This window comes from Drosophila eugracilis, unplaced genomic scaffold (assembly GCF_018153835.1).
Source record: "Drosophila eugracilis isolate 14026-0451.02 unplaced genomic scaffold, ASM1815383v1 contig_415, whole genome shotgun sequence".
Lineage (NCBI taxonomy): Eukaryota > Metazoa > Arthropoda > Insecta > Diptera > Drosophilidae > Drosophila > Drosophila eugracilis.
Window position 1 is genome coordinate 565,950 of NW_024573278.1, and position 22,164 is coordinate 588,113.

Here is a 22,164-nt window from a genome sequence, read left to right on the forward strand (position 1 = left end):
CAGTGTGCTCTAGTTATAGTAAATCGTTAAAAATATAAGTTGGCTTGAAAGTCAAACTAATCAAATTATCGTATACATATAAACAAAAGCACTTGTCAAATTCAATGATCCATAAACCAAACAATTCATTCGCAAATATAATAACCTCAGTATAATCAGAATAATTAAAAACCACTGGAAAGCAATTCCAAATCAATTGCCGGCTTTTCGGAAATCGGATTCGATTGCTCTCAAAGTTTAATTTAACGATAAATAGTTGTTAGGAGAATTTATAGTTAAACCACATCGAAACGATTGCGCAATGATTTGTCTCGTGTGAAATGGTAAAGACCTGCTGGGCAATTTAATAGTTAATGGAACCACTTAAATTGCTTTATGAAAGTCAGCAATTAAACTCAAAAAAAGGATGATGTGAATTATTGATATATCAACATGACATTAATACGTTGTGATTGTAAAGGGTAAACGAAAAAAGCTCAGAAATGAGGAGAATTTTAAGAGTCAAAAGTAGTCTCATTAAAGGCTCAATACAAAAAAAACATTATTTAGGAAAATGTTTCGTTTCTTTTACAATTTAAAAAGAAAACGATTTAAAAATCTCGACGAGTATTTGATATACCCTTTGAAAACAATTCCCCTGGGTATCCGAAAATCAAAGCAGAAATTTGTTTATTTATTTATTGCCCAGACGGATGCGTGTAAACACTCGCTATATACGATGAGAATCGTTTCCAGCTGTCTGGGGCTTTTCAGCATGGGGGAGGGGAGCAGTCTATCAAAATGATGGATGGAACGTTTTCATTGAGCCAGTCCCCCAGGGAAGTTTGTTCGGTGCCGATGGGTTTTCAATTGCATTATAATCTACCGGGTGGTGGCAACAAGTTAAATTTGTACTTTTCCTCGTAGAATGAAGAATAATGAGGAGTCCGCAAATCGAGATTGTTCCAACCATAGCCTAAGTTGATTATGATCGGGGGCAGGAGATGCAGCGAGGCCGCCCGGCGGTTGCGAAGGCGTCCCGACACCCTAGAACTTTCAGTTCTGGGCGGCCAACCTATGGAAACGGAACTCCAAGAAGAGAATATGACGAACCCAACAGGAGGACCTGGGGATGCTGATGAATCCGGGATAGCAGATGTCGAAGCTTCGTGTTCGGCAAATAGCAAGAGAACGCGATGGTTTCAGTTCGCCAGAAGCTCCAAAAATAGAAGAAAAAGATTGCACTACGATGACGATGAGGAGGCCGAGGAGCAGGGCAGAAGGAACTCCGATAAGGAGGGTAGTCGGAGGGCGTGTCTCGCCCAACCGGAGGGCATGAATATTGGTAGCTCCACACAAACCATTGCCACACCCCTGATGGTAGATGACAGCTTCTACAGCCTGGCCCAGGGAGCAACCAATCCTTCGATTAATAGGTCCGATGACCAGGAACTGTACAAGCAAAGGGATCCATCGGTGGCCTCCGAGACTAAGTCGGTTCCGAGTATGCGACGTCTGTCCCAGATGAGAAGGCGACGCAGCTCCTACTACTTTTCGGGTAAAAAGGAATTAAGTTTAGAATCTAGGATTTAGTTATTACCATTCTTAAAATGTTAAAATAATATTATATTAGTATATTTTACAAAATTAATAATAGAGTTAATTAATAAACTGAAATAAATTTAGCAAAAAAGACAATAAATAGAGCTCCTATCTAAATGATATTTTTTGTTTTTCAGAAAACGAACGTAGAATCCGCGCCAACGACAAAGACTTTAATGCCCAGTTCAAATATCACGTGAGTATATATTTTGAAGAATTTAAACAAATTCTAATATCTTAAAAGTCGATAAAAATAAAGAAAATATTGTCCAACAACATTATTTTAATAATTAAGAAAACACAAATTTTTCTATCAGAACAGTAGCCCTGTTAGTAAAAATATGACATTTAAAGCTTCCTAGAACAGGTTTTTAACTTCTAGTCGATGGCATTCAAATCTTTAAAAATAATTAAAAAAAAAAAAATAATTGCCTTTCCGATAATTCTAAAAATTGTCTATTCTGTATCCATGCCGAAAACAGCATATTCGATAAGTTCGTAATCCATTTTCGCCATTTTGTGCAGAAATAGATGATTTTAGCCCTTATGAAAAATGTAAAAATTCTGCAGAACTGGATTCAGTCGGAAAGTTTAACAGGTTTAGCTGTCTATCTCGTTTTGATAAATTTATAGCTTAAAAAGAATAAAAATATACAAAAATATATAAAAATATATACATTATATTATAAATAGTCTGTATTTTGGCCAAATCATGGAATCATAGATTATCGTAGCTTCCACTTTGTATTTCCCAATCGATTTGGATTAATTCTGGAAATATTATTTTCGACCATCTTTTAGTAAAATAGATACAAAAAATATAATATAAAAATATATTTTTCACTTTTTGGTAATAAAAAAATATAATATTGGAAATCCACTGAACATTGAGCCCACCATTATCAATAAGGAAGAGAATTACAAAAAAAAGTATATTTTCATCCGATCGAAACTACTATCCTCTCTACTTTGCAGAACAACTACATCAAAACCTCAAAGTATTCCCTATTCACGTTCCTGCCTTTCAATCTGCTGGAGCAGTTCCAACGGTTGGCCAACTTTTATTTCCTCTGCTTGTTGGTCCTTCAGCTGATTCCGGCGATCTCCTCGCTCACGCCCGTAACCACAGCCATTCCCCTGATTGGAGTACTCACTTTGACTGCGGTTAAGGATGCCTACGATGATATAGTAAGTGAAAGTATATTAAGATAACATTATTTTACTTTGTCCTATAGCCTTTAAGACTAATTTAAATCTCCACAGTACAATTTTATTAGTTTTTAAAAATGTTGTATTCTTACTTTCAGCAACGCCATCTGTCCGACTCGCAGGTGAACAATCGCAAGTCGAAGACTCTTCGGAATGGCAAGTTGGTGGAGGCCAAGTGGTCGGAGGTGCAGGTGGGCGATGTCATCCGACTGGACAACAATCAGTTCGTGGCAGCCGACACCCTGCTGCTGTCCACATCAGAGCCAAATGGACTGTGCTTCATCGAGACAGCAGAATTGGATGGGGAGACGAATCTCAAGGCGAAGCAGTGCCTGACGGAGACCATTGAGCTGGGTGATCGTCATGACTCGCTGTGGAACTTCAATGGCGAGATAATCTGCGAGAGGCCAAACAATCTGCTGAACAAGTTCGATGGCACTTTGATCTGGCGGAATCAAAGGTTTGCTCTAGACAACGAGAAGATCCTGTTGAGAGGATGTGTTCTCCGGAATACGCAATGGTGTTATGGTGTGGTGGTCTTCGCCGGAGTGGACACCAAGCTGATGCAGAACTCCGGGAAGACGCAGTTCAAGAGCACTGGCGTGGATCGTCTGCTCAACTTTATAATCATTGGGGTAGGTTGAGCTATATCTTCATTCTTATAAATATAGTATTAACAAGGTTATCCTCTTAGATTGTCCTCTTTTTGGTGTCGATATGTGCCCTCTTTGCGATTGGCTGTGCCATCTGGGAGGGCCTAATTGGCCAGCATTTCCAGCTGTATCTGCCCTGGGAGCGCATCATACCCAAGGATTACATACCCACAGGGGCCACGGTCATCGGATTGCTGGTTTTCTTCTCGTATGCCATAGTCTTAAACACAGTTGTGCCAATCTCACTCTACGTATCAGTAGAGGTAAGTCTGAAGTGCTGCCAAATGATCTGAAATGACCAAAATTATTATCCTTACCAGGTAATACGCTTTGTACAGTCGTTCCTCATCAACTGGGATGAGGAGATGTACTATGCGACCACCAATACCTATGCCAAAGCCCGCACCACCACACTAAATGAGGAGCTGGGCCAGATCCAGTATATCTTTTCGGACAAGACGGGCACTCTCACCCAGAACATCATGACGTTCAACAAGTGCAGCATCAATGGACGAAGTTACGGCGATGTGATTGACCTGCGCACAGGCGAGCTCATCGAGATTACGGAGGTGAGTGGAAGATTGTCGTGGTTTTGGAGTCCAATAAGTCGATTTAACCTCTAACTTGGTTGAGGGAATGTTGTCTTGAGTGTGTCGGTGTCCGTTTCTTGCACTGTCTGCCCAAAAAGAAAATTCCAGTCTCGGCCGAGTCTGGGTTTACAAGTCAAACTTAAACTTTGATCTTTCCCTGGTTCCACTGTGTGTGTCTTAATTGTGCGTCTGGCAATGTAAAAAAAAAAAAAAAAAAGAGAGAAAAAAGAAAAAACAACAACTCACATTACTCGTTATAGCAGCAAACAATTTTCCAAAATAGCAACACCAACAACAAACCCAGCCCCGCAGGTGGAGCTGCGCCAGCACCACCTGCAGCAGCACCACCACCACCCCCCATCATTCTAGTGCACAAGGCTGAGGTCCATGCCAAGAAGAGTTCTCTGATGGTCACATCCTCCGGGGAAGCACAAGTGGTCCAGGAAAGGCCGACTACCCTGAGATTGGACCTGGAGCATCCTGGTGCACCGCTGGACGGCAGTGAAAAAAGGCCAGGACTGAAGCATGTGCGATACTCGGCGCCCAGTAGAAGTCAGGATGATGATACGGGTCGGTTGTCCCCTCGACTGGGCGGCAGTGGAGGTCTGAGTATACCCGTTGGCAATGAGGAACGAAGGAGCAGTGGCGGCTTTAGGAGGAGTGGTGCCGGATATATGCAACGACAATTGTCCCGCACAAGCAGTTGCGACAAAGTAAAGATTTTGCATGACACTGAACAGACAGAACAACACAATATGCACCATCCAAAGCCTCATAGCAAGCGAATAGTTAAGATCCGGTTCAAGAAATCCACATCAACAGTCACGCTGGGTGTTCCCTTCGGTCAGCTCGAGCCACACGATGAAGGGCAGCCACAAATCACATCCACACTGCACCCAAACGATTCGAGCACCACAAAGCACCGCCACAAGGCATTTGCCACCAATTGGAGTTCGTCGCCTCACAGAGTGCACGTATGCATGTTGCATGTCCTTCTATTCACACCCAAAATTACCGATTAGCTAAGTGTTCTAAATGTATGTTCAGTGTGTTTGCTTGCTGAATTCATCCAAACATTTTATGTTATTGTTTAGCATGTTAGAGGGCATGCCAAGTAAATTTAGTGGAAAGATACATATATAGATTGTTTATTAGTTAGAGTCAGCAACATTACATTTTGGTTTTAGTAATCTCTACACACTCTACACTTCGTTTTGTAGTTTAAATCCCTCATTCCTTTCATTCATTCCTGTCAGATCATGTGTTTTAGTTTAAGTTTAATGTTAAAAGAAGTTAAAATGATTTCCTTAACATTTGTTGGCATTTTGATGTAATATCTAGGCATATTTCAGTCATAATTAGTTAAACATTTCTGTTTAACATTTTTAATGTTTTGATATGGTTTCTGATTACACAGCTTACAAAGCGTTAACATATCGCAATAACGCCTTTAAGTTGGGAATAAAACACAACACTTTGGAATCGCTAAAAGTTCTCTTTTAACACCCCAGCTCTTAACTAAGCATTATTTACTTTTCGGCATAGTGCTAACTCTGCTTAATATCGTATACAGCCAAGCTAAACGTACAGTAAACTACAGATAACCCTCTTGTTATACGACGGTACCCTTAGACCAACTAATTAAGCCAACTTTATTTCAACAGGCCCTCCAAAGCGTCGACTTCTCGGCCAATCCACATCATGAGAGCGATTTCCGGTGGTATGATCGCACGTTACTAGATGCTGTCCGCTCGGATGAGGAGCACTCCCACGTGTTTTTCCGACTGCTCGCTCTTTGTCACACTGTCATGGCCGAAACGGTGGATGGGAAATTGGAGTACCAGGCCCAAAGTCCCGACGAAGCTGCTCTCGTTTCGGCCGCACGCAATTTTGGTTTTGTCTTTCGCACACGAACACCGAATAGTATTACCATCGAGGTTATGGGACAGACGGAGGTTAGTTATGGGTTAGGAATTATTATTTTAATCTTAACTTAAATGTTTTTTCAACTCATAAAGGAATACGAACTCCTTAATATCCTCGACTTCAACAACGTCCGTAAAAGGATGTCTGTAATCCTCCGGCGCGGTGACTCCATGGTGCTCTACTGCAAAGGAGCGGACAATGTGATATACGATCGTCTGCATGGCGGACAGGAAGATCTGAAAGCACGCACTCAAGACCACCTTAATGTAGGTTACTTTAAACGATATAAGTTTTCAATTTGGTTAATCATATCTTTTCCCCATAGAAATTTGCTGGCGAAGGCCTGCGTACCTTGGCATTAGCCGAACGACGCTTAACTGAGCAGTACTACAATGACTGGAGGAGTCGACAGCAGGAGGCTGCTCTTTCGATGGATTCTCGGGAGCAGAAGCTAAATGCCATCTACGAGGAGATCGAAAGTGAAATGCAGCTAGTTGGTGTGACGGCCATAGAGGACAAACTGCAGGACGGTGTGCCCAAGTCTATAGCTAATCTGCAGAATGCTGGCATCAAGATTTGGGTACTAACTGGGGACAAGCAGGGTGAGTTTTGATGGAAAAATATATTTTGGATTAAATTTAATTTAAGTTACTGCGTAAACAGAAACGGCAATTAATATTGGTTACTCCTGTCAACTTCTCACTGATGAGCTGGCGGATGTCTTCATAGTAGACGGCAACTCTGTAGAGGAGGTAGAAAAGCAGCTGAGGCAGTTCAAGGAATCCATCAAAATCTACAATAGGTTTCGACCAGGCGGTGAGTAAATCAAAAAATAAATTTTAAAAAAATTATTTAAAGTAATTGAAAACAGATTACTTAATTCTCTCTGATCAAGACGTTTTACTGAAGGTTATTCTGTTTTGAAATAAATTTTATTCAGGATTTGATGCATTTGACCGCTTTAACGGCGACAACAATATGGATCCCTTGAGCATGACCATGACACAGACCTCAGCCTTCATGCAGGAGACGAATCTGCCGCCCACGCCGCCTCAACCGCCTGCCATTTCGGTGGTTACCTTTAGGTGGGATGACAAAATTAAGGATAATAAGGGCGGACCGGACAGGTAGAGGGCAATCCTTAACAATATTCCAAATAGTTTAGCGAATAAAATTAAATAAAATTTCCCAACAAATTTCTAGCTAAAGTGAAATTTAACCTGAGTAGAAATCTGCTAGAATCTATATCTTATACTCAACTTTTCTATAAACTTATTATTTGTTGTATCTAATTTCTTTATTTATTAATTTTATGTTGATCTTTCTTATTTTGTATTTTGATTTTTACTATCTTACAAACCTTCTATCTGTGTCTTTACCTTAGATTTCTTATATTTTTGCCTTAGAGGACAGTTTGACTTTTATAAAAAAAAAACATTTTGCTGTAGGCATTTATTATTTATTTTTCATGTTAAAAAATGTTAATAGAAAATATTTAAAGAGTAAATACCACCCACCAAAGGATGTAACCCTCTATTGGTGCTTGTTCCGCCCGTCAAGTAAACTATATTTATATGTATTTTTCAAACTAAATATTTTCGTATAAATTAAAAACACCCAGCATCTGTTTGAGTTCTGTCTGTTCCTCATGCCTTGTACAAAAATAAAACCGAAGATTTATTTCCAATACAAAAAAACAATTCAAGAACCACTTAAACCAACAGTCACTGTCCAGTCTTCTCCATTAACTAAGTATATATCTTTCTTCCTTGTCTCATCCAAAAGTAGTTACTTGTCTAAATCTCTGTACATATAACTCATAAAGCCGTTCCACTCTCAACACTTAACTTTGCTTAATAACATTTTCATTTTAATTGTTTAAAATCAGTCCATTCTTTCGTACTAATTTAATATTTCGTATTTCCAAACAGTGCTGAATGCAATGATTTATTCGGGGATGAGAAGAGGAGCGATGATGGAGGCACTGCCTCCATTGTGGTAGATGAAAACACAGGCTTTGCCTTGGTGGTGAACGGACATTCTCTGGTGCACTGTCTTTCGCCGGAAATGGAAAACAAGTGGGTGGCCCCTCTCTATAATTCTCGTTTGGCAATCAATAATGGAATAATTTGGTGTCTTCTGCAGATTCCTGGACATCGCCTCGCAGTGCAAGGCGGTCATCTGTTGCCGGGTAACGCCGCTTCAGAAGGCGCTGGTCGTCGAGCTAATTAAGCGTGCCAAAAACGCCGTCACCCTGGCCATTGGAGATGGTGCCAACGATGTGTCCATGATCAAGGGTGAGTCTTGGTTAGTTTACCAATTTAATTTAAATATTCATGAATTCTTTATCTTAAAGCTGCCCACATTGGCGTTGGTATTTCGGGACAGGAAGGCCTTCAGGCTGTCCTGTCCAGTGACTATTCCATTGCCCAGTTCAGATACCTCGAAAGATTGCTTTTGGTCCATGGTCGTTGGTCCTACTATCGCATGTGCAAGTTTCTAAGATACTTTTTCTACAAGAACTTTGCATTTACCCTTTGCCATTGCTGGTACTCGCTCTTCTGCGGCTTCAGTGCTCAGGTGGGTTCGCACCAAGTTGTTTTCTATGCCAATACTAATTGCCCTTCAACCGCAGACGGTGTTCGACCCAATGTTCATATCGGTGTATAATCTGTTTTACACATCCTTGCCCGTTCTGGCACTGGGCGTCTTCGAGCAGGATGTCTCGGACAAGAATAGCGTGGAGTTTCCACGCCTCTACACACCGGGTCTAAAGAGCGAGCTGTTCAACATTCGTGAGTTCATCTACAGTGTGCTGCACGGTGCCTTCACCTCGCTGGTCCTGTTCCTGATTCCCTATGGCGTCTACAAGGACGGCGTCTCGGCGCAAACGGATTCATTGTCAGCGATCACATGACCCTGGGCGCCGTTGTGGCCACCATACTCATCGTGGATAATACAGCACAGGTGAGTCCCTTTTTACTTATTTTTTAAAGATTTAAAAAGGATTTTCAACAATATTTATCTTATTATAACTTAATCTTGTATATTTTTTAAAGATATCTTTGTACACCTCCTACTGGACCGTTGTCAATCATGTGACCATTTGGGGTAGCCTAATTTGGTACTTTGTACTGGACTATTTCTACAACTATGTTATTGGAGGCCCTTATGTGGGCTCTTTGACCCAAGCTATGAAAGACCTGACCTTCTGGGTAACCATGTTGATCACAGTGATGGCGCTGGTGGCGCCTGTCTTGGCCTACAAGTTCTATTTGCTGGATGTGCATCCCAGTCTTTCGGATAAGGTAAGAGTCATATCAGAAAATAAACTCTTATATTACTTAACATATAACCTGCCTACAGATTCGTCAAAAGTCCTTGAATAAGATTCATTCGAGAGCCTCAAGTGATGTCAGAAGAACGGCTTCATCGCGCCGCGGACGTCGCTCCGTGCGATCGGGATATGCCTTTGCCCATCAGGTAGACACATCTACTCAGTTGGTTTACCCCTTAAACCAAACTAAATTCCTACTTCTTTAAATTTCCAGGAGGGCTTTGGTCGGCTCATCACCTCAGGAAAGATAATGCACAAACTGCCGCAGGACTTTGCCTTCCCGCTGGGCTTGGGCACAAAGAAGGCACAGGTGCTTCACAACAACCTAAACTCGGCTGATGGACCGGCCTCCAAGACCAACAATGTCTCGGGCCAGCACATGGTCAACAACAACACAAATCTTCGACAGAATCAGAACCATTCGTCGATGGCGGATATAACGGCTGATGGGCGGGGAAATGGGGCGGGGGATGGCAGGGGTAGTGGTGGCACGGATGATATGAGTCCGCGTGCCCCATGTCAGGACCTCGATACGATTAATCTTTAAGCTTTAGATGCAGGTGCTGGATCGGTAGCGGGTTCCGTAACAAACACCAAAAACCTTTAAAGAATTTAAGTCAGCAAACATAAGTATACGTTTAAGTTTTAGTCAGAGAAGAGTTGTAGAATTTAGTAGGAGCTTGAGTGGTTTGAATCTGTGTGAATGTAAGTCCAAAAAACTGAACAAGTATTATGATGAATGGATGTATAATCTTCATGTTTCTCCCTTTTAGTTGAGTATTTTTATGATAGTTTTTATATTGAAGTATTTTTTCCAGAAATCTGCAAATACCTTCATCCAAAGATATAGACATCCCATTCTAACTTCAATCAGAACTCAATCAATAAGTAAACTTTCGAATAGATACACAACTTTAACCAAATCTTGTCCTTCCCTTGACAATCCAACAATATAATAGTCCTACTCCTGATTGCCCTAAAACAGCACAAAAACCTCTCTCCTTTCACGTATTTATATCATCGTTGACTGCATTTAAGAGAGTGACTACCCTGAGTGATTGAATGTGTGCTTGGTTTTTAAGATATAGTATAGGTTACATTAGATTAAAACTGTCTTTGGGAAACTGAAAGTGTACTTAAATGCTTAATGATGTGCTGTGTGCTTAGCCAATATATAATATAAGCGGTGTTAAATCACCGTTCAGAGTAGCTTAACTACATATAGCTGAAAGAAATCTCCCCTTAAAGTCCATTGCTATATATATTCTATATACTCCCCCGAAAAACAAAGACACAAAACACAAAAACACATAGAAAAGTCCACACTTCTGTGTTCCTAACTAGAGTTGTAGAATTAAAGCCTTACAATATATGCCTTAGAGAGTCCCTATGGTTAAGTCCTTTTAGCAGTATCGGGTTTTCCAGCTTGGACTCCCATTATTTTTCTGTTGTTAGAGTTTGGGCATTCGAATAAGTGGGCTGTGGGTTGGAACAGTAGCAAAGGTCTAAAGTGATTTATTATTAGAGTGCAGAAAAGTACTTAAACATGGCTTTTTATAAATCAAGTGGGTTATACTTCTAAATATATTTATAACAAAATGTTTTGGGTACATATTTTTGCATGACAAAAATCTAATCGATGGGAAGAACTTAAATTTAGTCTGCAAATTGTTGCTATACAAAAAGAAAAGTGAAAGTGAAATGATTAAACCAAATAAAAAGAGAATACATTTTATTTTTATCTACAATTTTAGCCAAGGAAACTAAAGTTTGCATTAAGTAAATTTTTAAATGATAAAATAAAAGCGACATATTTTCAAAAAGCAATAGCCTTGGATTTTTTATTGAATTTTTTACACTCATAATTGACTTGTAAACAAATTCCACAGTTCTTCCTTTATTTAAATTTACGTATTAATTAACCTGATTTTAATCCAACATTTTTTCCTGAACCGATTTTAGCTTCACATCATCGCATTTCGTATATCTGGTCTTTGTCAGATTGTGCTCAATTTGCGTAACAAATTACATTTAATTTGTTAAAAGAAAAGTTGAAAGCACGCCAACCCAAACCCGTGACTTGTTTACGCCTCATTAGCTGGACATTAAGATTATGCATTTTTATGAACTTTTCGGTCAAATTTAACACACGACTTGGTCCGAACTTTGTAATTAAATCTGTTACAATCAAATTGCTTGCCCTTTTGTTGGCCGCACTTTTCTTCCTTTTAGGAGGAACAACCAAAAAGAAGAAAAACTTGAAGACATGCTGGGTAAATTTAAGGCGTTGGAATTAAGTCAACTTAATGTCGTTTAAATATCCACTTTGAGAGAAGAGAGCCAGAGAATCAGATAAAAGAGAGATGGAGCACAACAGAAGCTGAAATCTGAGGGAAAAAATGTGATGCCATTTATTTTAATTTGCGAGTCAAAATGTCGAGACTTAAAGTGAGGAATGAATGCGGCCGAAATGCGCCACAAGCCAAGGAAAAGTGTAGATTGAAAGAGAAATGGCCAAATGGCTGCCGCAATGACGCAATTCCTTAGGCCAACAAACTGGCCTTCTCTGCTGCTTTTAGGGCCAAACAATTTAATTGACTAAATTATATACTCAATACAAAATACGTAGAAAAATCATCATAAAATCGGCAATTTTGTTAAGGTAACCAAAAACTTCACTTCTATCAAGGAAAATCGTTCAGAAAGTTGTTCAAAACCTTAACAGACAGATAAATAACTTTGAAATGCCAAAAGGGATCAGCGCGAATGGGCCCCTTGGGCCAACTAAAATAGGAAAGATATGGCCATAAAACTAAATTGATGTGAATCTGTAGTATTCAAAGCAAAGGGTATCGAAACATAAACAAAGCACAAAATCATAAAACTTATTCGATGAGTTATTACACTGGTCAACAAAGCTCCAATCATGCTTGTAAATTGCAATTTTCCTAAGCTCAATCAAAGGGGCCTTTTGATGACTTTTACTTTTGATAAGTTACTTATTAAGAGGATAAGTAGTAATACTACTTAAGAGATTTCAAACCATTCTTTATTTATTTATTTGTTTGATACTTTTAACTTTGTATTTATCTTTTTAAGCACCCAGAATAACCTACGGGTTTGGAAAGATGGGTGGTGGAGTAATCATCAGTCTGAAAATTCTCGTCAGGATGGGCTACTTCTGGTATGTTGAGTAATGTGAGTGCTTCCGCTTCCGCCTGTCTATATGGGAGCTTGTATGGCCACTTCCTGCTGCGTTTTTTATTTTTTGTACTTTTCTTTTATTTTTCAACAAAAATTTCCAAATACTTAATACTCAATTTGGCCCACAGACCCAGTGAGTCAGAGAGAAGGAGGAACAGACAAAATGTTATGCCAGACGAGTGCCAGAGGGTTTGAAGTGGAGACGAAGTGGATGGAGTACATGTGTGCTGTGTTAACTGCTCACCACTTGGCCGCATTTCCTTCTGGGCTTGGTAGTCTGTGTGGTAAAAGCGAGATAAAAGCGTCTTTAGCAAGCTGAATAACTTGTTGGATCCAACCGGTACTGGGGCAAACACACTTGCAGACCAAATGGTGCTTGAATGTATTTCACTTTGATTTGCTTTTATTTTAAAGAAATCCATTCAGAACTGCAGAGTGCGGCCTGCTCTTGGCATAAATCTGTGGGGATTGCGAAAAGAGGGAGGTTGGGATGGGGTAGAGGGGGCCCGGACTTGAGGCTTTTATGCGCGGCACTTAACCGCTTAATTACTCATTATGCTTGAGTTTATCCAGCCATTTAATCAGCCACTCAATGCAACCAAGAAAGGTAACGGCGCAGTTTAATGAATAATTGAGTCAAACGGCAATAAAACATTAATTAACAATCTCTGCTCAAAATCCTCGTCTCTCTTTGGTAGCCCCGGAGTGTAATTTACATTGATTCCGGTCATACATCTGTTTCCTGCGGCATATACAAGTATTCATGGAAAATTCACGGACATATTTCCCTTGTATAAACATATTCTTACCATATATGTATATGCATTTCCCGACATTTGCATTTTCCCGTGGTAAAAAGCTGAGGTTGGTAGTAAAAAAAAGCAGCATTTTGGCATTCCAGCGGTTAACCATTTGTGTCATCAAGAAACAATGTCATTTTATACACGTTTTAATTGGCAGCACTTAAAAACACAAGTCTTGAAGTTCCTTTAAATGCCTAAAGCTGGTTTTAGTCAAATAAAATGATATAATTTATTCTGCTTTGGGTAAATTATGTTACTGATATTGGCTTTGAAATTTTCCTGGCTTTTACTTAATTGGATTCAAGGGAGATAATTTTCAAACTTATGTTAATCTAATGCCTTTGAGATAATTCTCTCGCATATTATGGACCTAATTTTCCAATTGGCCTCTACACTTGTCAGTGTGAATTCTGATATTAAATTAAATGAGATTTTAAGTTTCTTGAATAGCTTTTACTTAGCTTAAACTTAAGGAGAAGAATGCATAAAGAGGAATTCAGTTTCTCAAACTAAGTTTAATCCAGCCCTTGGAAAGGGCTTCTCTTCTATATAAATTCAAAGCCTTTAGTAAAACTAAATTATGTCATTTTCCTCCACCAACTTCTTAACCTTACATACACCCCCTGAAAATGTTGTGACCTTTTTGGGTTGGCCACGTCCTTGTTAGCGATTTGTCAAAATCATCGACTCACCGTGACCTCAGACACGTGAGTTTCGGTTTGCAAGCGAAAGAAGGAGAGAAAAAAAATAGAGAAAATCGAACTGACACTCGTAACAGGTTCGACGTGATGTCAACAAAAGCCAAGCAATATCAACCTAAACGAAAACTCCTTCACACTGCCACACCCATAAACTGGATATGTAGAGATAGACCAACGCACGTATGTGGGCGAAGTTTCATTAGTGGAAACGTCAAAGTTCGTTGAAAGAAGAACCCCGAGCACTCACCTACGGATATAGTGCCATATGGTAGTATAGTACCCTCCTCCATCTTCATCAAGTGGCGAAATGCAGAACCATCGATTGGGTTGCACACACGGAAAATAAGAAAGCGATGCTGAAAGTACTGTAATTGCATTTGCATATGACATACCATCCAACTTTAAGAAAAGTATGTTTAAACTCGACAGGGCAATACTTATTGCTTTTCCTCCCAACTTTCACTCTATCCATATCCACAGTATTTACCCTCAATAAGCTGCCAAGTTAAATATTGTATAAATATTCTTTCCTCTTCTATTCATTTGACCGCCCTCGGCCCCTTTGACTCACCCAGTTTGCACTTTTTGTGTATATTTTTAGTGGGCAACAAAGTTAAGTTAATAAAATCATTTTAAAGTTTCGGCTGTCATGGATACGACACTTTCTATTATGCATTAGGGCAACAAAATTGTTTCCAACCTTTTCGCTCCTATGTTTCCAGCTTGCAGCTTGTCCATGATGCAACTTTCAGGGCAAAGCGAAAAAAGTAGGGGGGCGTCTAGTTAAGGGGGCGCCACAAGGAACAGAGTGGAAAGCGGGTGGGTGTTTGGGCCAAGATAGATACCGTTGCTGACAGCTGCTTAAGTGCGAAATTCGATTTCGCATTCAAGGGCGTTGTCCACTTTAAGCTTTTGCCTTCGCAATATCGCAATATCGGGTAAAAACAGCGAACAAAGGCTAAAAGGGTTGGGGGAGGGTGGCGTAGCAAAGGGAAATTATTTAAACTTGTAATGAACCAAACACCGAAGGCAAAGCGGAAAAATGCGCAGACCGGGAAATTTATGGAGGACAACATGGACATAGAAAAGGCAGAACCAAAATCAAAGTCACTTGAAAAAAATTATAAATTTCAGTAAATTGTTTAAATATTTTTTACTAGTTTGTAAATAATTTCTGCCAACTTTAATTAGTTAGCCCAAATCAAAGGTTAATTACTATAAAAAGTATTAAATCTTTTTAGATTTTAAAAACTCGAAAAAGGATGTCAGTAATTTATAATTTAATTGTAGGTTTCAAATTTTTAATACAACTTTCGCCTCTCAAAATGAATATTTTTATAATGACTTACATAACACAACACACTTTAACTTTCTAATAAAAATTGAAAAGGCAGAAAAAATAATCATACTGACAAATTTTATTCTTTTACAAGATTTTAATTCGTTTTATAATTCTTTCTTATTTTCAGTGTCGAGGCACAAAAAAGACCGAAAACTACAAACTAAGAGCACCTGAAAAAGAGATAAAAACTAAAACTACAAATAGAAAAAAAAGCAAATAGCATTTTTTATAGAAGATTATATAAAACATTTTGAATTGGCCAAAGCCAGACTCCATTTGAATATCTCAATGGCGGGCTTACAAAATTCGTGAATAGCTTAAATGCCACTTGAATGCGGCATGGCCACAATCGTTTTCGCTAATTGAATGTTAATTAATAAAATGCAAAACCCACACTGGCAACCATAAAAAACATCCAAAGGGGTGATATAATGAGTGGATAGTCAAAGTGGAATACTTGTTGACTGAATGAATGGCCATTTACACAGAGATCCAAATGAGAGGGGAAGGTCCACAAAAAGCGAGGCTCAGATCTGCCGAACGATAAAGTTTTAATTTCCATTTGATGGCTGTTAGTGAAGCTGGGCAAAAATATTTTCATATTTATACGCCTTTTTTCACTTTCGCATGCACTGGATGTAAAATATGTTTTAATTAAAAGCAAAGTTATATATATATATGCGTGTATATAACTATTTTTTTTGCTCTCCCACTCCGGTCCTTTTTGTGCGCTGATTGCCCCAAAGCTGGACCAAATCAGAACGGCAAACAAACAAATATAAATTTTCTGGGCAGCAGAGATGCAATGGCGGTGGCAAAAACCAAAAAATTCCCCAAAGTGCAGCCCATTGGGCAATGGCAGATGAAAAACGTTACCAAAGTACCAATTCCACTCACTCACATTCGTATCCGCATCCGCATCCGCATTCCCCATCTCGACCACCTCTCTCTCTCTCTCTCTTTTTCTATCTCTATAAACAAAAGCGTTCTGTTTCTGGCAGATGAGCCAAAGTAACGTAAAATTCCCCAATGCCCGAAAAACTACAAATAGATATTTAATTTTTTGCAATTTCATATATAGAGTTTTCCCCAGTTGAGAGGGAAAGTGTGTGTGTCTGTGTGTTTCCCAGTGCCCAGTGGGTGGGCTTTGCAGTTGCAGTTCAGCTTTTCCTGCCACACAAATGACCCGAAAATTTCGTTAAGCGACAAACAAACAGGAATTAATTTTGGTTCCAGCTTAAAGTTGGTCCCCAGAAATATACGACAAATTGCATGCAACAATTTAGTCTTGTGTGTCAACCACATTGCAATGCCATAGCATAATGTTGCACTTAAATCACGTTCCACCAGGGAAATGCAAGAAAATCATTTATTCTAGAACACATAATTTGCTTAGGAATATTAAATATAAGTTTTGTGTGGCCTATTAAGGATATTGACTTTGCATGATTGATTGGGGAAATTTCAAATAATTATCCCTCAAAGGGGTCTACCTACCTACCTGCCTACCACCTATCTACCTACCACATAAATCCTGTCTTTAAGCAAACAGTAGGCTATGAATATAACACCAACCTAATTTACTCATTCAAAACGATCATTCCCATTCATCTAAATTCCAAATCCACTGTAATTTTAACCACCACAAAACTTTTCATCATGCATAATACCAAGAAGTGCAGATGCAACAAAAGCTTGTTAAAGGTATTCAAGGTATAAATTCCATAAAAAATGAGTTACTAACATTTATTTTTAGTCCATTATCCGCTCCTATGCTAAATGCAAAGGTGGCGGCGACAACGGCATTAAGGGAAAATTGGCCAAGAAAATTCCCGAAGAGAGAGACAAGTTTTTGGGCATCAAGTGTCTGCATGGCAAGAAGATAGTTGCCCAGATCAGCGTTAACAGTATAATAGGTGGAATGCGAGGACTTCCCCTCCTTTATTGCGACACCTCCAGGTAAGGTTTTCTAAATACTATTAACTAGTTGAATTTAATCTGAAATTCCTTTTCTTCTTCCCCAGCCTCGACAAAGAGAAAGGCATTTCCTATCGCGGAAAATTGCTAAAGGATGTATGTGCCAAGCTGCCACGAGTTAAAGAGGGCTCGCAGGAGGGCACACCGGAGGGGTGTTTCTTTCTGCTGACCACCGGATCGATGCCCAAAAAGAAGGAGGCCGAAGAGGTCACCAAGGAGTGGTTGAAGCGTGGCAAGGTTCCGCCCTATTGCCTAAAAATGATTGACGCCATGGACAAGCGAATTCACCCTATGGCCCAGCTGTGCGCCGCCTGCTCTTGCCTCAATCCGCATAGTAAGTTTCTGGAGGCATACAACAAGGGGGCAAAAAGGGCAGACTACTGGAAGTTCATATACGAGGATGCAATGAATCTGTGCGCCATGTTGCCAACCGTGGCGGCGGTCATCTACAACAACGTATTTAAGAATGGCGAGGGCTGTCGGGATCTAGACCAGGAACAGGATTGGTCTGGCAACTATTGCCAAATGCTCGGACTGCCGGATAAGGATTTCATTGATCTCATGCGGCTCTATATGGTCATACATGCAGATCACGAGAGCGGCAATGTTTCCGCCCACACTGGCCACCTGGTTGGATCAGCTCTCAGCGATCCTTACCTTTCCTTTGCAGCTAGCATGTGCGGCCTGGCGGGTCCACTTCATGGACTGGCTAACCAGGAAGTACTCGTTTGGTTGACTAAGCTAAGAAAAGCTATAGGCGATGAGCCCTCGGACGATGAAATAAAGAAGTTTATCGACGATACGTTGAAAGGAGGACAGGTGAGATATTCGACTATACACTAGTCCAGAATGATCTAAGTCTATAAATTAAATTTACACTTCAGGTTGTTCCCTGGATATGGCCACGCCGTGCTGCGACACACAGATCCCCGTTTCGTTCTCCAAAACGAGTTTGCCATGAAACACTGCAAGGATGACCCTGGTGTGAAGCTAGTTACCCGACTGTGGAAGATTATACCAGAGGTGTTGAAGAGTCTCAACAAGGTGGCTAATCCGTATCCAAACGTAGATGCCCACTCGGGTGTCCTGCTGCAACACTACTGTCTAAAGGAGATGAACTACTATACGGTCCTCTTCGGAGTTTCTCGAGCTATTGGAATTATGGCTCAACTGATTTGGTCACGTGCCCTGGGAGGACCCATCGAAAGGCCGAACTCCTTTTCCTCGTCCAGTCTCTGCGGACTTATCGAAGCAGCGGACAAGAAGGATGATAAGAAAAAGAAAAAGTGCTGAACACTAAACAGGTTATCAAACCAAAACAATAGCTAGTTGTGAATCTGAAAGAATAGTTTTAAAATAAATATAACCATCTCCAACAACAATTTTCCGAGGACACTCAAATATTTCACCTTGAAGAGACCTCTGTTAAGCGTTAATATTTGTCATTAACATATGCATGTTCTTGGCATCTTGTAATTGCTTTGCCTGACTGACATTTGTCTGTTTATTTCTGACTTCTTTGATATGCCGGCATCTTGGGGGAAGTAGTACCCCTTACCATTTCGTCCTGCGAGAGCTGTAATTATTATGCGTGGGCTTAAATAAATCGCATTTCAATGGCTTTGATGTTGGCATCCCCAAAAAACGTATCTAATATCCATATTCCCCCCCGAGACCATCACCTCTGTATCTTCCCCCGAAAGTAGATCATAAATCAGTCGCGTAATCCAAGCTCTCGACACAGCGAAAATGATAAATTATAATCAGTTTCTGGCACACTTGAGGAAAGGCATAGTTTTGGGAACAAATTAAATGGGGAAATATTGTTAAAATAACTGGGAATTGCTTTTAATTCCCAAGGATTTGGATTAATCTGGACAAATCAAGGATATTAATGTGTGCAAACAAAGAATTCCCTGTTTGCTATTCCCATCGCCACTTGCCACGAATTTCATCAAATGTACTCGTGATTATTGTAATTTTTATAAAAGCATTCCATCAACTGATTGATTTCTGTTCAAACTCTCCCTTTGTTTGGTTGGGTGTTGGTCTTGGTCCTTACCCACTCAGTTTCCCGATTGTATTCCCCGATTTTTGTTTTGTTTCACGGAACCCGGTCCATGGTTTCTATAAGTGATATTTTATTGTGATTTTTATTATAGCGCCCTCCCTGTGGGTAAGCTCGGGAGTCCTTGGGGTTGCCTAAGCCAGGTCCCCAGTTTCCACTTTCCTGAATTTGATATTCGTTTTTCCACGGGAATATGTATTTGCCCCACATAACAAATGACCTAGTGAGAGGAAAATGGAAAATGGTGTGGGTATTAAAAATAATGGCACATCGCCGTGATTATATCCCTTGCATTTTTAATTTAATTACACATATTCATAAATGCTTAACATTTACATTTTAGTTCTTATATTTACATATAAAAAATGTCATAAAACTGAAAATTCCCAAATATAAACGACAATTAATCGAATTTTAATTTTACAGCTACTCATAAACATGAATAAATTTCCTGCTTTTTATAAGCATAATAATATGGTCATGAACTACATTTTCCCGCCCCGGCTCTTAACTTATTATTAATTGCTTTGAGCATGAGAGGTTTTTCCGATGCAAATGGAAAATGAGCAGTGGAAAGGCAGAGAGAGCGAGGGAAAGTAGAATGTAAATGATAAAAGTTGAAATATGTTTACCCAAGCTGGTGGGAAAAATAAGCTGCAAAACGTTTTAATAAAAGTATTTACTATTTTTCCCGCACAGTTATTTTATTGTTGAGGGAAATCATGAAAACTTTTTTTATTGCAATTCACTGCGCAGCTACAAGCTGATGTTTTTTTTTCGTATAATTTTTTTCAAACATAATTTGAAACTGTTTTTGGGTGGGCGAGATGCAGAGGCACGCTTCTACGAGTAGTATGTATGCTGCCAGTGGCCTTGGATGGCAGAAAAGGAAAGCGTACACCCACACATTCTCAAATTCACCCACTTGAGCACGCACACACCCAGCCACACACACACACACAAATGGGCGGGAATAAAACACATCCGCATCAAGCATGTTCCTGTTCATGTGGCCGCTGCTGTCCCGCCGCCTGGCCAGAACCAAAAATAAAACAATGGCCAGTCTGTTGGTCTGGCGGTCGGTCGGACGGTCGGACGGTCGACTTCCATCTGGCTGTGGAACGCATGTGTGGCAGCAGTCATATAAAATGTTCGCACATATGCCAACTTGCTTTCAACCATTTGCTGCAATATTAAAACAAAAGTAATGCGAAAGTGCTTTCCAACCCATCGCCCTCGTTTTCCGCCCCTCACTCTCCCTTTTCGTCTTTTCTAAAAAAAGAAACTAAAAATAAAAAACAAAACCATAGATTAAAAATTTCATGAAATTGTGCCTGGGCATGAAACTATGTAGGGGATATTTTAAAAACTGACCAAAGTAAGTCTTCAGCATCTCCCCTGCTGGAAATAAATTAATGAAAACTTACAAAAAGGTTCCTAGAAATATAAGTTTAGTAACAATAAATTAAAGTGTAGTTCCTTTATAGCATACAGCAATAAGGAATATAGTTTAAATTCCCTTTTAAGCGAACCACTTTCTCTTGCCAAACAAAAATCAAGTTTAAAATAGACAACCTTCTTCCAAGTTTAACTTTTAAAGAGTAATAACTATTCTGTTTAACTTATATTTATAAATGGCAGCAAATCACAAAATATTTTTGGGAAAATAAAACTCTCTCAACTGAAATCTGAAAACTTTCGCTTAAGGCTTCGCTCTTGTCCTCCACTTTCTCTGTGGTCTCATTTCATTAACTTCCGGGTAAGCTACAAGAAGACATCTTGAGTGACTTCGCCTCCAAGGACCGCTCTTTGAGCCCCATATCGCCATAATCACTTTCATTGCCAGAGAGACAAAGCGACAGAGAGACGGAGAAAGAGAGAAAGAGCTGGTAAACCAAGCTTAAATTTGGCATTACTTACTTTTTTTCTTGGTTATTTTGTAAGCAAAAGATGTGAATTTTGGTCGTTGGCTAAAAAGGAAGCGGGAGCGGGAAATGCAATAACTTCCTTATAGACCAAAAACTTTATGGCTGCGACAGCAGCTGCACTCGAGTTACTATCAAACCCCCTTCCAGAAACCCCCTCCGGCATTCGCCGGCATTCACAATGTTATTGTATTATAATGGTCTCTGGCGCGGACCAAGGCTGCTTGGGGATCTCTGCGTATGTTCTATTTTTTAAGATATGCAAAATAAGTTGCAGTTGCTTTCGACAAAAGCAACTTGCAGACACAAACACATCAGACATTGTGGAAAAATAACTATAAATGTATATGCTATATACATACGGGGTATATTTGTGTTGGGCTGAGTGAAAAGTTTGTTGGGTACGCAGGAAAATTATAATTCTTCCTCTCTAAACAAAGACTGGCCCAAGGAGGAAAGGACATGCTGAAAGAGCAGCAGCAGCCAACTGAGTGGCAGTAACTGTTGGCTTCTCTATATGACAGTTTCCAGGAAGTTTTTCATTTCCTCCCACCCCAACCCCACGAAGCTCAAATAAATTGCCCTAGATTTTTCCATCCTTTTTCTATATAAATATTTCTATATTTTCCTTTTTAAATGCTTGTTCCTAATGACTTTTATGTATCGGAGTGCAGGTCAAATTAAATGGGGATAATTGAAAAGCTCATTTGATTATTTATGTAGCGTGTGTCACGGTTACTTGTACCAATTAATTGTTCAATTATTTCAATATTCCTTTCATATTTATTAGCCGCCGAATTAAATCACTTTTAATTACAGGTTAATGAAAACAATGCATTCTACATTAT

At 39.7% G+C, this 22,164-nt stretch overlaps 2 protein-coding genes across 3 annotated transcripts; both read left to right on the forward strand.

Annotated features, from left to right (window-relative positions):
• The first annotated feature begins 604 nt into the window (after positions 1-604).
• LOC108111778 (phospholipid-transporting ATPase ID) lies at positions 605-11,123 on the forward strand. Its single transcript, XM_017221346.2, is given in 20 exon segments — positions 605-1,537; positions 1,719-1,777; positions 2,557-2,769; positions 2,889-3,425; positions 3,485-3,706; positions 3,764-4,012; positions 4,297-5,007; positions 5,698-5,988; positions 6,052-6,225; positions 6,285-6,561; positions 6,623-6,775; positions 6,900-7,086; positions 7,891-8,037; positions 8,105-8,256; positions 8,316-8,539; positions 8,595-8,843; positions 8,846-8,926; positions 9,019-9,267; positions 9,326-9,442; positions 9,511-11,123. Coding segments are annotated over 20 exon segments (5,196 nt in total). The 5' UTR covers positions 605-966; the 3' UTR covers positions 9,844-11,123.
• Positions 11,124-16,920: 5,797 nt separating this feature from the next.
• On the forward strand, positions 16,921-18,705 carry LOC108111730 (probable citrate synthase 2, mitochondrial). 2 transcript variants are annotated; one of them, XM_041818920.1, is made up of 4 exons: positions 16,921-17,050; positions 17,103-17,305; positions 17,371-18,146; positions 18,213-18,705. In XM_041818920.1, the coding sequence occupies exons 1-4, from the start codon at positions 17,006-17,008 to the stop codon at positions 18,614-18,616; spliced, it is 1,428 nt and encodes a 475-aa protein (XP_041674854.1). In that variant the 5' UTR covers positions 16,921-17,005; the 3' UTR covers positions 18,617-18,705. The 2 variants fall into 2 exon arrangements, with proteins under 2 accessions (XP_041674854.1, XP_017076772.2); XM_017221283.2 differs by having other exon boundaries at positions 17,371-18,142; positions 18,208-18,424.
• The last annotated feature ends 3,459 nt before the right edge of the window (positions 18,706-22,164 follow it).